Raw genomic sequence first — 16,122 nt, 5'->3', positions numbered from 1 at the left:
CACGTGCGGGCATAAATTTCTTATAAATATTTATTAGTTTATGTCTTATTAATTTAAAACCAGCATAATAAATTTTTTTTTTTTTTTAAATAGTTAAATCAAATATCAAAATATTTATATATGTCAAATATTTTAATCAAAATATATATACTTATTATTGTGTAAGTTCTTTTTTTAAAACACTCATATCTTAGAGATAATTTAGAAAATATATTTATATTTTGGTTGACTAATACTTAAAATAAATTATTTTGTATCTTATTTTTTTAAAAAAATTTATAATAAAAATATTGTTTTCAGATAGACACAAAAAAGAATATATATATAGAAGAATTATCTTTTTTTGATAATTCTAAAATATTATTTTGTAGTCAATTATTTAATATAGCATTATAACATAAATAAACTTATTATCATTAAAAATAAATTAGTGAATAGTTAGAAACTAATAATAAATTAATAACCTATCTAAAGTCTAAACCCTAATAAAAATATGACAAATAAGAAAAAACTAATATAACATATAAATTTAATATTAATAAAATAAAATTCATTTTTATTTATATAGATTTTCATCAAGACTATTATTTTAATTAATGATTTATTGATCCAGCTCAAAACAAATAATACATCAATGATAATTTAGCTTAAACTTAATAAAATATGATAAGTAAGCAAAATTAGCTAAAATCATGGAGAACATGACAAGTAAGTAAAATCACTTCATAAATAATAGTATAGATATTTTAGATGTCTCGCCATATAATTTATAATTAACATGTAAAATAAATTTTGTCCAATTATTATGATAAATGTAATTAATGAATTAGTTAGAAAAAGTAAAAATAAATAAATGTTAAAATGTAATAAATACTTTAAATATGTAGTTTCTTTTGTATTTATGTAATAAATGTTGTTGAATTATTTGAAAAATATAATAAATGAAGTGGTTAGAATATGTTAGAAAAGGAAAATAAAATTTATATGAAAATTTATGAAATTATTTGAAAAATTTATGAAATTATTGTTTTGTACTTCCGTTTTAATTGAATTGATATAGATGTGGGCTGGAGATGATTTTGGTAACTGAAAGAACTTTCGCATTCTCATGAAAATGTTGAGCTCTCAATTCAGTAGTTGAAGAGAAGAAATAAAAAGACCTTTGCGATGAGTTCAAGATTACGCATTAGTTACGGTTTGCCTCACGGATCTCTTTAACCAAAAAAGAAGAATCAATATTTATATAGAGATTAAACTAGATTAAACTCGACTAGATTAAATAATTTGACAGGTCTGAATATGCGCAGTTGATTAGTTGTAAGCCTCATCGACCAGCGGTTATGACACTAACTCGTATTATAAAACAATTAATGTTAATACGATTTAGTTAATAGAATAATTATAAACTAGATCTTGACCCGCGCTTTGGAAACGCGGAATATTTTACGATCAAAAAATTCACTAATAACTTAACAAATATTTTGGTAATTTTTAAAAGTGTGTATTTAAAATATTTTTGCATTTAAATCAGCGTTTTTAAATTCAACCCGATTGTGATTATACCGGTTAATTCGTAGATCTGACAATTCAATTTAGGTTTTTAAAATATTCATATTAAAAAAATTACTAAAACCCGAGATTAACCGATTGAACTGTTGGATGACCGATATGTAATCTAATTTGATTTAAATTGTAATAATTTCATAATTTGTAATCTTATACTCCAAATTTTAAAGTTTATTATTTTACAATTTATGAAATTATGACGTTTCTACAAATTTTGAAAAGAAAATGATAGATATAACATAACTAAGATTAATTATTGTATTGTTTGGAAACATTGATAGTAGTATAAAAAATATATTGTTGGAAAACATTGATAGTAGTATAAAGAAATAAATATATTGTTTGGGAAACATAGATAGTAGTATTAAAGAAAGAAACATTAATGATTTAATGTAAGTTTAACTATAAAGTATAAATATGTATTTAATTAAAAACTTACAAAATAAATGTTAGATCCAATAGAATGTTTCTGTTTTAATAAGATAGATATTTACAATTGAATGAGAAGTTACTTCTACAAATCTAAAATATGAATATATTAACATGTCAAATCAATGATTTCTCTTTATCTCACAAATTTAAGAATGAAATCTAAATTTTATACATATGTAACTGAAAATGAAATTTCTAATAACTATTTTCACCTTACTTTTTTATTAAGAAAAATTTATATACAATATTGATTATAGTTTTTCTTAAAATTTAAAACTTAAATTTAATAAATTAATTAAAACAAAAAAAATTACACAGATTAAAATCAAATTATATAAAACTTAAAAATATATAAATTACGGATACCAATTATAGTTTCTATTAAATAAAATTTTGTAAATAAACAAATTCACTGTCTTGAAAATTAAGATCATAATCTAGTTGACTTTTATAATTGTGTTCACTTTAAAACTTCATTATGCTTATTTTAATCAAAATATTATTAGAAGTTTAATCAAAATATTATTAAATTTAAAAGAAATTTTAAAATCTTAAGAATTCAAAAACAAATTTTAAAAGTTTCTAGTTTTATTTAAGTTTTAAGAAAAAGTAACTAAATTATGACATTTTTAAAATTTATTATATTTCAAATAATTTTGAATGAAATTATAAATAAGACTCGACAATTCAGAACTCATTCATATACCGCGAACACAAAATTTAAAAGTGGATAGTCTCGCACGTAGCGTAAAAAAAACTATCGTCTGTTATTTATATAAATATGAAACTATCAGTTTGATTTGTCAAATCTATATGAATTTGTTTAACTTGCTAACAAAAAAAAGATTCAAAATTCAGAAGAAAAAATATTTTTTTACTGAAAACTAAAATAAAATTAGAATATTTAAGATATTTAAGATATCCATAATTTAGTTATTCTTAACTCAAAATAATATTAGAATTTTTTTAAGTTTTTCTTTAACTAAAATGGGAATATTTAAATTTAAAACTTATTAATGTTTTTATTAAATGAACATTGTTTGAGTATTAAAAAAATAGTAGCTTTTAATTTTTAGTGTACCAAAATGAGCAAATAAATATTTTGTGGATTTTAATTCGTAGCAAAAAAAAAAAATGTCCATCAGAAATACTTAACAAAATTTAGTCATAGATATATGAAAATAATAGAAAAACAAAGAAAGAAAGAAAATAGTTTACGGAGCTAAACCCTTAATTTATTAAAATCTGTTTCTTCTTCTTTGTTGCGCCGTCGTTCACTCTCTAGCAAACATCTTCCCTTCGTGTCGTTTCGTAATCAACTGTAAGTTTTCTTCTGTGATATTCATGGTAACAGAACCAGTTATGAAGTTGTTGCTTCGATGTTATAGACCATAGTTTCTGTTTATTAATCTTATATGTTATTGTCTTGATTCGAACCTTGTAATCAATTTTTGAGCAGATGTCATCACTTGAGGATGATTTTGTGGAAGACGATGAGATGAACATGATTGACGAAGACGAACCAGCATCCGACTCCGAAGCAGAATCTCCTTCAGATTCAGATTCAGACAACGAGATCACCGAGAAGCTATCCGAGCCGACAAAGACCGCCGTCTACAACAGAGACGGTCTTCTCGACAAACTCCAAGACATAAGCTGGCCAGAAGACGTCGACTGGACTCATAAACTCACCGTCGAGATCGATCAGGGCCCACAAGCCGTCGACGTGAACGACGACCTCGCGAGAGAGATGGCGTTCTACACTCAAGCCTTGGAAGGGACGAGGGAAGCTTTCTCGAAGCTCCAGGAGATGGGGCTTCCCTTTTTAAGACCAGCGGATTACTACGCGGAGATGGTGAAGTCGGACACGCACATGGAGAAGGTGAAGTCGAAGCTTCTGTACGAGAAGAAGCAGATGGAGGAGGCGGAGGAGAGGAGGAAAGCGAGGGATAACAAGAAGATGGCCAAGGAGGTGCAGTCTCAGAAGATGAAGGAGAGGGCTAAGCAGAAGAAGGACGAGATTGAGTCTGTCAAGAAGTGGAGGAAACAGAGGCAGCAGAGTGGGTTTAGTGAGAAAGGTGGTGGCGCGGGGGAGCTTGATCTTGAGTTTGGGAATGGGAAGAGTTTTCAGAGAGGTGGTGGTGGTGGTAAGAAGAGACCAGGTGTGTCTCCTGGTGATCGGTCGGGAGGGAAAGGGAAGTCTGCTTCGAGGATGAATAATAAGAAGAGGGAGTTTAGGGATTCTAAGTTTGGTCATGGTGGAAGGAAGGGTTTGAGCAAGCAGAACACTGCGGAGACTACTAATGATTTTAAAGGCGGGTTTCGTGGAGGCAAAGCTGGTGGTGGTAACAAGAGACAGAAGAGATAAGATAATGGAAAAGGTTTGACCATCAAAACTTATCGCCAACTTCAACTCTATAAACTTATTTGTTATCATGGATTATGTTTTTAGAGTATACATTTTTGTTTTGTAATTGGTAAGGACTGATATCTTTAGTTACAATGTTGTGCTTTCTTATCGATGACTAGAGATAACATAACATGAAAAAAAAACGAAGGTCATGGTCCTCCTAAATAGTAAAAACTTTAAATTTCATAGTAACCTTGAAACATTACATGAAACAAAAACAACAACAATGCAAAGCTTAGAACATAAAACATCTTGAAACGACACAACAAAACAACCAACACAAGTTTTACTCTGGAACCGGAACCAGACTTGGAAGGTAAACATGTCCACATACAAAAGGCTTATCATGATAGTCACCCAAATTACATCGTCCTGTCTCGACTAGTTTCTTAGCAATCCCATCTTTACTAATCTCGCTAACGCTAACACAAACGTAATCATCTCCTGCATCTCCCATCACCTCTTCGCACCACGCCATGATACTATCGTTCTCGTCAACAAAGTAGCTAGGATGAGCGAGATCATGATCTGTATGTAATGTCGGTAGGTCAGGATTACTCACATCTAAGTACTTTTCCCATGAGACGACATCATCATCATCCAATGTGTTTGTGACCCACACTTCAATCTTCGTTGTTTCTTCACGTTGATGTAACAAAGAAAGCTTATCTCCTCTAAAACTTGACAACGATGCTGTATCTAGTACACTGCATTGGAACGGAACATTGCATAAAACTTTGAATGTTTCTGTCGAGAAATCAAAACATAGGATGAAAAGTTCGGGTTTATTGTTCCAATGTGCGACCCAATACATGTTTCCTTTAATGGAAACTCCTTTGCATGGTGGATCAATAGACCATTCCAAAGCAGCTTCATCAACAATTATTCTCCATGCATTAGATTTAAAATCATAAATTTCAATCACTGGCTCACAAGGTCCTATCACTGCTCTCTCGTCGTCTTCGAGCTCTCCTTCGAAAATCCTTAGAATTTTGTATTCTTCACGAGATATATTGTCGTATCCTATACCGTAGAAATCATTGACCGAGTAAAAACTCATTGGTTTGATACATTTGATACGTTTCAAGAACGGGTTCCAAACTGCGAGTTTGCAGCTTCTTGTTCTTGTTTTATTGCATCTACATAACAATAATCCATCGCAATGAACAGTAGTTGAGATCTCGGAATCGTGAAACTCTTCTGGTATTGGTGAAGATGAGCGAGCTCCTTGCACAGGGTTGATGATCTGAACCGTATGGTCGATTCTTATGAACCTTTCTTGGACGAGATCCAAGTACTTGTAGATGAATCTCTTGTCCTTCAAGAGAGCGTGCCATTGTCTGCACGTCAGTTTGAATTGTGTCAAATATTCTATTGGAATCCGATAGAATATTTCTTCTATTATATCAATAGGAAGCAATGAAGTCTCTGAGGAAGCCATGAATGTTGGAAGAAAAAAACTGAATCTTATGACATAAAAAACTAGTAGTCTCCCTTCTATAACAATTCTACGTCATGGATAATAATAGACAATTTAAAAAAAGCAAATAATTAAGCATTACCATTAGTTTTCGCAATAAATTCTGTATCGTGGCTAACAAGTTTCCCCTTTTATTTCGAGTTTAATTTTAGGTTTATATTCAGTAAGGAAATTTGGGGTAAATTTTGGAAATAGTACGAAATAATTTAAAATTTAATTGATAATTAACAATTTTAATTGTTGTAAACACTATAAGAACTCTTAAGTTTCCTTATATTATTCTAGTGAAAGATGAAACTCGGGTTGAAGCCTGCAGTTTCTCAAGCCTACGATTTGTTAGGCTTTGTTTTGGAGTAGACTGTACAAAGTTATAAATGATTGTGTTATCTTTCAAGGCTGCTCTGGTTTACGTGACGTGGTTATGTTAAAGGTGATACTCTTGGTTACACTTACACATGCATGTTGAAGAAGCCATTGAACTGGTCGACAAATGCCTACTTGAGATCCGATCAAGACTGGTCGTTGCACCACCAAACTTTCTGATCAAGATTGTTGACAAAGTCGAGCTGGTGATTACGCTTGGCGTCAGTCCGTACACGACGTCACAACTTCCGCTGTCTGAGTTAGTGTGTGTTTGGTTTCAGAAGTTACCTTTGTTCAGCTCTGACATTTGCTTTCGTTGGGGGATTTTTGTTATCTTTTACATTCTAATTTAGTTTGAGAATGAACATTTTTTTTTTGAATTATGTTTGAGAATGAACATTGAACATCAAGCAAATGATATATTACTTCAGGCAGTATACAAAGTAAAAAAATTCTCACACAAAAAAGAAATATAAAAAGCAAATGACCAACAAATGGTTTGAGTAAATCAAATCACATGAGAATGAAGACAGAGGAAAATAAAGAAACAATGAAATCAGTAGAATTTGAGAGCTACGAGGCTGGCGATAAGGAAGAGAAGGGATGGTGAGAGAGCGTAGGAGGAGGAAGGAGTAACAGAAGGTCGACTGGTGCTTCCTCCGTCATCAGATGTAGGAGCAGCACCGTTCACGGTTGGTGTAAAAGGTCTAGTTGTATCAGACTGTGGTGTCTGAGCTGCTGGAGTCGGCTCTGGAACAATTGGAGTTGTTGCTGGACTTGGAGACATGGCCGGTCCAAATGTACCAGCAGGTCCTATTCCAAACCAAAATAAATAAATAGAACTCTTATCAGTTTATAATCCAAAAACTAACTAATTAGTTGAGATGATGATGTGGTTGATTCTTTACCAGGAGCAGCAGCTGGAGAAATATTGGCGTTGCATTGAAGAGGAACACTAGGCATGTTACAAGCACGTGGAAGAGAGACGGCGGTTGTACGGTTAATCGGAATGTTAAAAGGAACACTTCCGGTGACAATAAGACATAGACATCCCATTCCTCCCGTAGTCAAAGACCTCAGCGAGTTACAACAATCAGAGGAAGGTGAAGTTCCGTTGGTACTGCTGTTGGTTAAAATGCTCATACAAGGTCCCACGGTGGTCATCATAGACGGTGTACATTGGCTAAGCGGCGGTTGCTGGCTGCGAACTGGCAAAGCTAGCACTGCGATTAAGGCCACGACAACAACGGCTATCACTGGGATCTTCAACATTGTTGATCGAATTAAGTTTTTTTTTTGTGAGGTTTGTGTTTGAAGTGGATTGCGATGAAGATGTGAGATTTGTTTTATAGGTAAACAAAAGTGGAGGGAACGAAGGAAGTGTGTATAGGTCAACCACTATAACTAACTATATTTCTTTTTTTCGTTAGTAGCGTTGTTAGTTAGTGAGTTGGCAAATGGGACGCGTACACGTGTGTAGAGTGTAGTAGGTAGCTCTGCCTAATTCGTCTCGGGATTGTATTAGATGAGCCACTCTCTCCACGGTTGGTTTTGTTTTGGTATAAGTAATTCCGTTTTTAACTTGAGCCCAATTGTAACAAAAATATCCTATTGAGTTAAAAGATAAAAATGTTCAGCTTACAAAAGTAACAAAATAACATGTACATGTTCACAGAAAAAGGTGTTGTTACATTAGATAAATTAAGTGCTAAGAATTAAGTAAGTTCAATAACTATAAGAACTTGGTACTATATATGGAGATAAGGTTGGACAGATTCAAACACTATTGACGCCAAAATCACATTGCAAAAAATCAACCGGGAAGCAACAGGAAAGATTGATTCGTTTGGTTAGCTATTCAATATCGCTTATAGCAGCTAGAATGTGGACGCAGACTCCTCTTATGTACTTTGCCAAAATCCACTGGAATCAAGGAATCATTTGTTCTTCTCATGTAATTTGTCATCCAAGCAAAAAAAATATTGTCATCCAAGCTCAATTTTCTCAAAGACTGGACACTAGTATTGATCTATCATAGCCAAAGCAACCGTGTCCTCTCTCTCTTCTCATTCAGTGTAATCTAAATCACTGTATACAACACAGACATAAAGGAATGGTCGTCGACATGGAAAAGAGTCGAAGACAACATTTACTATAATCCAGTCCATCTGATTGATAAACAAGTGAGGAGTCATGTTATATTGATACGAGTAATAGGAAATAGGATACGAAGAATCGCTCAAAAAGTGTAAAAACAAAATCTCAATATGCCACGCTTGTCATTCATTCTTTTTTTTTTTTTTTGAGCAACACTTGTCATTCATTCATGCATACTATTTTTTTCTTATTTCAGTTAATTTTATTCTGGTCTTCTTAGTATTATATTCTATACCGTCGACCATGGAACTTTCCTTTAATTAGAAAACACGGCAACCATAAGACTAAAATAGTTCACGACTTTGAAACATATGTTAATCTAGAGACTAGAAGTCTAGAACGTGTAAAGACTTGTAAAAGATGATGTCCTAAACTGAGACTTTTCGACACCTATTAAGCCAAGTCAAACACAAATACAAGAAATGGGCTCAAAAAGAAATTTAAAAATTAAATGAACATAAAACAATCACTGTATATACATACCTGAAATCAAATAATCATGGAGGTAGTTTAACAGCCCAGCCTAAGACCGTCACCAAAGACCACTGACCTAGAACAAACAGAACCAGTTCTGTTCACAACACAACACTTCGTGTCCAAACAGATCAAATACTTTAACATAAACCGTTAGAAAAGTAGGAAAAAATTGGCTGCTAAAATCAAGTCATCACCTCGTTATTTTCACGTTTCAACTCCTTCAATTCCCTATTTATATCCTTCATCAAGACTCGACCAAACCCAATCAAACAAACACAACGCAACTCAACAAAGCAAAACTCAAAAGGATTATTTTCTCTTCAAACACATCTCTCAAGGAAACATGAATATGGGAATGGGTTTAATGTTGCTTACAGTTTTCATGGCTGTGATGTCTTCTTCAAGAGTCTCTGCTCAGACAAGTTGCACGAGCGCGTTGATCAGCATGGCACCATGTCTTAACTACATAACCGGAAACACTACAACTCCTTCTCAGCAATGCTGCAGCCAGTTGAGTAACGTAGTCCAGTCTTCTCCTGACTGTTTATGTCAAGCCCTCAACGGTGGAGGCTCTCAGCTTGGGCTCAACATTAATCAAACACAGGCTCTTGCTTTGCCAAGGGCTTGTAATGTTCAGACTCCTCCTGTCAGTAGCTGTAACGGTAAGAATTTTCAAAAGGAAAGCACTTATGAAGATTGTTCCAAACCAAACACTGGTGAATCTTATGGAGTATGATTACATTTTTTTTTTGCAGGTGGTGGTTCTAATGCTGATTCTCCTGCGGATTCACCAAAATCTTCAGGTAAATGACTTTAAACAGATGTAATGAAAAACATCAAACTCATTAAATTAATTTAATATGTTTTTGGGTCCAGAAGTTCTTAGTCATTCATAAAAGAAAATACATCCTCTGTTATCTAATGAATCCATCTTGGGGGTCTTTGTTAGGACCAGGAAATGGATCGAAAACCGTACCAGTAGGAGAAGGAGACGGATCATCGTCTGACGGAAGCTCTATCAAGTTCTCATATCCTCTTCTTGCCTTCCTTTCCGTGGCTTCCTACATGGCAATCTTCTTGAAATACTGATTTTCCCCCATCCACTTTCTCCTGAAACGATTAAGCTTTTATGCCACTTAGATTGCATTATTTATTTGTCTCTATTTGTTCATATTTTGTTGTGATTATGTGTGATGTATTATTAAATGCTCTGTCAATCCCTACTCACAGGTGATATTGGTATGTAGCAACGGAGAGCATGTTGGATCTCTTTACCTTTTACAATAAATATTATTTTTTCGGAACACATTCTAAAGAACAGAACATCAGCTCTTTGAATTAATATTGGTTTAGATGGTCAAAATATATGAAACCCGAAATCTGAACTAAAATCTAATCCGTATCGGAGATTAGAAATAGCCAAATAAATCTTATGGGTTGGTATAAAACCTTCTCGAACACATAGTTATTAATCGAACACAAACGAATACCCACAAAGAATCCAAAAACCCCTCCAGAAAAACAATATGGGAAGTACTTTATATTAGGAAAATGTACTTTATATTAACATCATACTAGATATAAACCGCGCTATGTGCGGATATTATTTTGCCAAATCTTCCCTAAAATTGTTTAGATTATATCATAAATTTTTCAAATTTGAGATTTATATTTTGCGTTATATAATATGTGGATAATATATATATATATATATATATATATATATATATATATATTTTACATATAGAGAATTGATTACTGTTATAATATATGTTGTATATGGTGTTATTTATAATGTATAAATGTTTCATATGTTGCATTTTAGTGTTTTTGACTTGGCGATAAATTGTGATTATTTTTTTAACTAAGGGGTTAATTTATATTTATATTGTTTTAGTTTATGTTATACAAAACAATTGTTTTAAAATAATTTAAATAATTAATAATTTTAACCACAATAAATTTGTTTAATCTTATGTATTAATTTCTAGTTTCTTTACATTTTAAACATTGTAATAATCAAAACTGTATTATTGTAAACAACATATTCTTAATTGTGTTCTAGATATTCATATTAAAAAATAATGAGATATGAAATAATACATTATGTATAATATTTTTTTGAAAATCGTTTGGCATATTTTATATTTAGTTTTTAAGAATCAATAAAACATATTTGAAATCAGTTTTAAGAAAGTTGAGATATCAAGTATAAAAATTATAGATGCAAGTTGGCAAATAAGAAACTCGAAATATGAGAAAAGATATCTCAATAATCAATTTACTTTCAAATCTAACAGAATATACGGTATGCAAGATATTTGATGATAGACACATAAACACATCCGAACTTTAATTGTGTTTGTTACAAACGTTTTTAATTATAACAATTTGCAGACTGGGACCATGTAAACGGTATACCACCTCTCAACTGCAATAATATTGAACCTATTGGCGTAATTAAAGAATGAGTAACTTCATTGAGTCGTGTGGGTCACGCCTCTTCAGACCATTATTATCTCTCTTATTGTTTAATTTACTTATTTTTACTTTCTGTGTGTAAAAGATAGATGATGCGACATGAAGCAGTGAATACAGATATGAGCTTATGTGGTCCCCAACTCTTTTAGTGCTTTAGTGTGGGCTCCTTATCCTGACAGCAACAGAGAGACTAGATTCTGATCTCACGGATGGTCACGATGATATGATGAATTGTGTTCAGGGGCCATGCATGACACGACTCATTGATGCTTCATTAATTATTCCCTACTGTTACTTTACACTATTAGAGTCAAATTGATGATTACCAAGCTTTGCAAAACCAAAACACTGATTAAAGCCATTCATGATTTTTTGTCCCTCAAATGTGATTGGTAATTCAATTATTTTATTAATTTTGTTCCATTAGTTTTATAATAATGTAATGTGGCTGTGAAAAGGAAATAGAATAGTTCATTTCTGTTTCTGATAAACGCTATTAGACACAAAGGTGTCCCACATCGGGTATTGGAAAGGATCCTTAGTCATATATAAGATAGATGGGCCACTCCACTAATCACCAATTGGTTTTAAGTGTGAAGCCCATCTAGTTTATAATGGTATCAGAGCCCGATCCGAACAGTCCAACCGATCCTCATCGATCTGGCCCAAAGTTGGCCCATCAATCTTTGCCCGAGCATTCCGAGATTGACGCTCAGAGAGCCATCATCTCGAGGGGCGCGTATTAGACACAAGTGTCCCACATCGGGTATTGGAAAGGATCCTTAGTCATATATAAGATAGATGGGCCACTCCACTAATCACCAATTGGTTTTAAGTGTGAAGCCCATCTAGCTTAACAAACGCCGGCTTGAATTTCCTTGTTACTTTCCACCTTTTACTTTGTAAAATTTCCATATCAGGTATAGACAATCACGATTAATGAAGTACATTACCCTCTATAATAATCATCTATAAACTCAAGCTATAAAAAAAAACTAATGGTATGTAGTTACGTTGGATCAGGACCTATGCGAAGGGGACTGCAGCTTTCTTGATCATGTTCACCTCCAAAAATAGTCAGTGTTGGCTCTAATTTCGCCTTTTTGAAACTCTACGACAGGATTAAAGGTTATACTAGTACAATATAGTGAAATCCTAATCAAAGTTAATAATTGTATTTTCATATCTATTTTATTATATCATCCCTTGGAACGTATTTGTGATATTCCATTGATGCTTGGATTAGTCGTACTCGTAACTCGTAACTCTTACGAAGTATGGAACACGACAATTTCTTCTTGTCAAAAGAAAAAGGAACATGACAATTTCCAATTACTTTTTATTAATTTTCAAAGTTCATTTTTCCTACAGATTTATAAACAGAAAAGAAAATGGAAAGAAAACTAAAAGAAAAAATCCGAAAGAAATAATAAAAGACAAAAGGGTCAGTAGAAAACGACGTGAGTGGTTCCTTTTTTAGCACATCTAAAATGCAAATATCATCATAAACTAATAAAAGATTAAAAGACAATATAATTATTAAAAAACATAATGAAACGAATTTGGCAAGTTCCACTGCTGAAGTTAAAGCTTTGAGTGGTTTTCGAGTCTTTGTGTTCTTACACCCACTGATTTCCGTTGTACCTCTCTCTCTATATATATTTATACTATAGTATACACAGGCTAATAGTTCAAACAAAAAAAAAGTATACACAGGCTAATAGAAATTAGATAGAGATATATCATACATGCATAGAGAGTAAGTGGGTCTTTACTACTCTTTAGTGCTCTGTTTCCTGCTATGCAACTTCATGGCTATTTTTGAAGATATGGGAGAGAATCAGTGGGACTGTTTTTTTCTCTCAGGTCCATTGAAACTATAACCCACCAAGTCTCAAAAGCAAAAGCAAACAAAAACAAAAACAAACGGATCAATTTTCTTTTGATTTTCCTGTTTTTGTTTCTTTTCTTCTTCCTTCCCTCTCAAGCACAACGTTTTATGTTACATCGATGAGTAAGAAAGTCGCGAGTAAAAACATCCCTTTTTTTCCTTCTCTGTTTCAAATAAAGCTCTCATCTTTTCATTTCTTTTCTATTTGTACACTTTCAGTTTTTTAAAATCATGAAGCTTTCTGATCGTTGAGGTTAGTTTTTTTTATTTTATTATACTCTCTTGTTCCTTCTCAGTTACGGTAACTACGAAGACAGTTTAGTTTATTATTTTGCGTACTTGAGCAGTGAATTATGCTGAAGAAGAGAACGAGAAGCATGCAAACATTAATGGCGAATACGAACCAGAAACAGAGCAAAACGACACCGTTTCCCACGGCTATTCACAGCTTTCACCAGCTTCAAAAGCTTCACCGAAAACGACGCCGTCGCCAGCCCAACCTCAATCCTCGACACCAAACCTTTCTCTGTTTTCAAAAACCCTTTGGACCCGAGAGCCCGAAAACCCACGAACCCAAAAGAACCGGACTAGCCATTGTCGACTCTCTCATCCAAGACGAACCCGGATTCTCCCCACAAGATCCGGATCCATTCTATTCGGGTCACCGCTCCCGATCCGGGTCCCCGATTCTCCACGATCCTCCTCGGATTTCGGGACCAAAACGAAGAATTCTCCGATCTCCCCTCCTCCGGAAGAGATCAAGAAAACGGTTTCCGGGTCGGGTCTCGGGTCGGCCCGAATCTTGACGGGCTATTTCTCGACCAGCGATATGGAACTATCGGAGGACTACACGTGCGTGACTTGTCATGGCCTAACCCGAGAACGATCCATATATTCGATAACTGTGTCGTTGAGAGCCAACCCGGCGTCGTTTTCTTCCGGAGCTCCGACCCGGTTAACGAATCGAATCATTTACCACCCGGTAACTTTCTCAGTACCTGCTGTAACTGTAAGAAGAATCTTGGCCATTGCGATGACATTTCATATATAGGTAAATCATCATATATAACATATTAATTTACAACTATATGATATTTCTGTAACTGAATTTTTTTTTTTTGCTTAACTGTAACTGAAATTTTGAATACTCCCTCCGTTTCAAATTATATGTCGTTTTGGAGCAAAATTTTCGTTTCAAAATAAGTGTCGTTTTATGATTTCAATGCAAAATTTTATTGATTTTTTAACTAATCTATTTTTTTTATTGGTTGAAATCTAATTAGATGTATTGGTAATGATGTTTTTATCTAGTAAATATACAAAATTAAATGTTTTATTAATTTGTGTGTCGAAGTCTAGAACGACAAATAAATTGAAACGGAGGGAGTAGCTTATTAGCAATTTGTGATGTTAATTTGCAGGGGAGACAGAGCCTTCTGTAGCAGCGAATGCAGGTCTCTGGAGATGATGTCGGAGGGAGAAGACATTTGATGAAATCAGTTTTTTTTTAGATTAAAAAAAATGTTATGAAATGACTAAAATAAATAACTCGTAATATTAAGATGAAAAATCTGTGTTACAAAAAAAAAGAAGAAAATATTAAGATGAAAATGTTAGATAATAAATTTTGCTTAGTTGCTTTTTTGCTCGCGGCAGAGTTGGTATCTGTATCTTCTTTTTTTTGTCACTGAGTTGGTATCTGTATCTATGTGTGTTTATGTGTCTATATGCATAATCATATGCTTCATCTTTTACTTTTACTTTTCACTTTAAATCTGTAATAAGAGTAGAAGGGCACAATAATATTTAATGCAGCAATTCCATTTGCGATGTTTAAGACAGAAATGTAAACATCTCTCAATCTATTTTCATGTTTTCAACCCAATAGATAGATCACAAAACGTTAACTCATTTCTTCCAAGTAGATTCATTTTTATTTTTTAGTAGTAGTAGTAGTAGTGCAATCAATCACAAAGAAGCTTACAACTACACTTAAGTAGCTCAGAGACGAAAAACTCTTTAAGCCAAAACGGATACCCCACAGCTACGTAGGACGGTAGGAATGGTGCCGAATACTCTCCAATGTACACACTTGCTCACAATAAGAGAGTACCTTTATTAGTATGTTTTCTTCAAAGGTTAAACGCCAGTTTAAAATGTAGTCAAGAGCTCTATTTGTTTCGAAGATAGCTACTTGAATGATGGCCACATCGGTAAACAATTCACTCCTCTGATCAAATCTTTGTCCTCTATATGGTAGAAAGAACATTTTTGTTTCTTTTCAATTTTGTTCTACCACTATAATCTGTTTATATTTCAAAACCCCCAAGTCCGCTCGAGATCAGGCCCATTGCCATTATGGATCATGGGCAAATGGTGCTTGGTCAAATGAATATAGCCAAAGGCCGCTTCTAATTCATTATTGTTTTTTTTTAACTAACCCAAATCGGAATTTTACCTTATCTTAAAAAAGAAAATAATAGAACCTTTAAATTTTTTTGAAAAGCTTATTAGCAATTCTAAAACCATGTCTGTTTTTGTGATTGGTTCAACTTTTTATTTAATTATATAATTTAGTTACATTTAAAAATTTACTGTTAACAGTTTGGACCTGATCTAATGCTGAAGTAGAACTGTTCATTGAACGAAAAAAAACCTAATATTGTACTGTTCGGTTTAATGAGCATAAAATCGATCAAATAAAAAGGGCTATGTGCATAGTTCACTAACAAGTTAAGTAGCACATCAGTTTTTGTTTTAGGTTAGTGTATCACCCTCACGATAGATTATTTTTACATTGTTTAGTATGTTATTAACACATTCTTGGATACTAGGTTTATGGCATGTTGATGATTGCTATAATGT

The 16,122-nt window shown here is 33.1% G+C and overlaps 5 protein-coding genes and 1 long non-coding RNA gene across 6 annotated transcripts; 3 read left to right on the top strand and 3 right to left on the bottom strand.

Annotated features, from left to right (window-relative positions):
* The first annotated feature begins 3,214 nt into the window (after nucleotides 1-3,214).
* LOC108837931 (probable rRNA-processing protein EBP2 homolog) lies at nucleotides 3,215-4,516 on the top strand. The gene is made up of 2 exons (XM_018610926.1): nucleotides 3,215-3,319; nucleotides 3,458-4,516. Exon 2 carries the CDS (start codon nucleotides 3,458-3,460, stop codon nucleotides 4,364-4,366), a length of 909 nt encoding a protein of 302 aa, XP_018466428.1. The 5' UTR covers nucleotides 3,215-3,319; the 3' UTR covers nucleotides 4,367-4,516.
* A 178-nt stretch (nucleotides 4,517-4,694) lies between these two features.
* Nucleotides 4,695-5,849, bottom strand: LOC130512929 (putative F-box protein At3g22650). The gene has a single exon (XM_057011429.1). It carries the CDS (start codon nucleotides 5,847-5,849, stop codon nucleotides 4,695-4,697), a length of 1,155 nt encoding a protein of 384 aa, XP_056867409.1.
* An 801-nt stretch (nucleotides 5,850-6,650) lies between these two features.
* LOC108859471 (non-specific lipid transfer protein GPI-anchored 20) lies at nucleotides 6,651-7,581 on the bottom strand. The gene is made up of 2 exons (XM_018633375.2): nucleotides 7,160-7,581; nucleotides 6,651-7,064 (listed from the first exon to the last, which is right to left on the bottom strand). The coding sequence occupies exons 1-2, from the start codon at nucleotides 7,521-7,523 to the stop codon at nucleotides 6,808-6,810; spliced, it is 621 nt and encodes a 206-aa protein (XP_018488877.2). The 5' UTR covers nucleotides 7,524-7,581; the 3' UTR covers nucleotides 6,651-6,807.
* Nucleotides 7,582-8,425: 844 nt separating this feature from the next.
* LOC130512730 (uncharacterized) lies at nucleotides 8,426-10,004 on the bottom strand. The gene is made up of 6 exons (XR_008946314.1): nucleotides 9,862-10,004; nucleotides 9,626-9,664; nucleotides 9,261-9,539; nucleotides 9,080-9,169; nucleotides 8,892-8,958; nucleotides 8,426-8,798 (listed from the first exon to the last, which is right to left on the bottom strand). It is a non-coding gene; the product is annotated as an uncharacterized LOC130512730 (long non-coding RNA).
* Nucleotides 8,910-10,199, top strand: LOC108857271 (non-specific lipid transfer protein GPI-anchored 5). Its single transcript, XM_018631230.2, has 3 exons — nucleotides 8,910-9,547; nucleotides 9,641-9,688; nucleotides 9,835-10,199. Exons 1-3 carry the CDS (start codon nucleotides 9,229-9,231, stop codon nucleotides 9,972-9,974), a joined length of 507 nt encoding a protein of 168 aa, XP_018486732.1. The 5' UTR covers nucleotides 8,910-9,228; the 3' UTR covers nucleotides 9,975-10,199.
* Nucleotides 10,200-13,610: 3,411 nt separating this feature from the next.
* Nucleotides 13,611-15,011, top strand: LOC108857353 (FCS-Like Zinc finger 8). Its single transcript, XM_056986752.1, is given in 6 exon segments — nucleotides 13,611-13,685; nucleotides 13,687-13,792; nucleotides 13,795-13,887; nucleotides 13,890-14,123; nucleotides 14,126-14,298; nucleotides 14,668-15,011. Coding segments are annotated over 6 exon segments (762 nt in total). The 3' UTR covers nucleotides 14,749-15,011.
* The last annotated feature ends 1,111 nt before the right edge of the window (nucleotides 15,012-16,122 follow it).

The sequence above is a fragment of the Raphanus sativus genome, chromosome 5, assembly GCF_000801105.2.
Source record: "Raphanus sativus cultivar WK10039 chromosome 5, ASM80110v3, whole genome shotgun sequence".
Classification (NCBI taxonomy): Eukaryota; Viridiplantae; Streptophyta; class Magnoliopsida; order Brassicales; family Brassicaceae; genus Raphanus; species Raphanus sativus.
This window is presented reverse-complemented; position numbering and strand designations above follow the sequence as displayed.

Excerpts from the sequence above, each read along its gene's own strand:
- LOC108837931 (XM_018610926.1), top strand. The coding sequence starts at position 3,458 with ATGTCATCACTTGAGGATGATTTTGTGGAAGACGATGAGATGAACATG.
- LOC130512929 (XM_057011429.1), bottom strand. The coding sequence starts at position 5,849 with ATGGCTTCCTCAGAGACTTCATTGCTTCCTATTGATATAATAGAAGAA.
- LOC108859471 (XM_018633375.2), bottom strand. The coding sequence starts at position 7,523 with ATGTTGAAGATCCCAGTGATAGCCGTTGTTGTCGTGGCCTTAATCGCA. Across the intron at positions 7,065-7,159 it reads TTCTCCAGCTGCTGCTCCTG|GACCTGCTGGTACATTTGGA; the intron begins GTAAAGAATCAA and ends GGTTTGGAATAG.
- LOC108857271 (XM_018631230.2), top strand. The coding sequence starts at position 9,229 with ATGAATATGGGAATGGGTTTAATGTTGCTTACAGTTTTCATGGCTGTG. Across the intron at positions 9,548-9,640 it reads TCCTGTCAGTAGCTGTAACG|GTGGTGGTTCTAATGCTGAT; the intron begins GTAAGAATTTTC and ends TTTTTTTTGCAG. Across the intron at positions 9,689-9,834 it reads GGATTCACCAAAATCTTCAG|GACCAGGAAATGGATCGAAA; the intron begins GTAAATGACTTT and ends GGTCTTTGTTAG.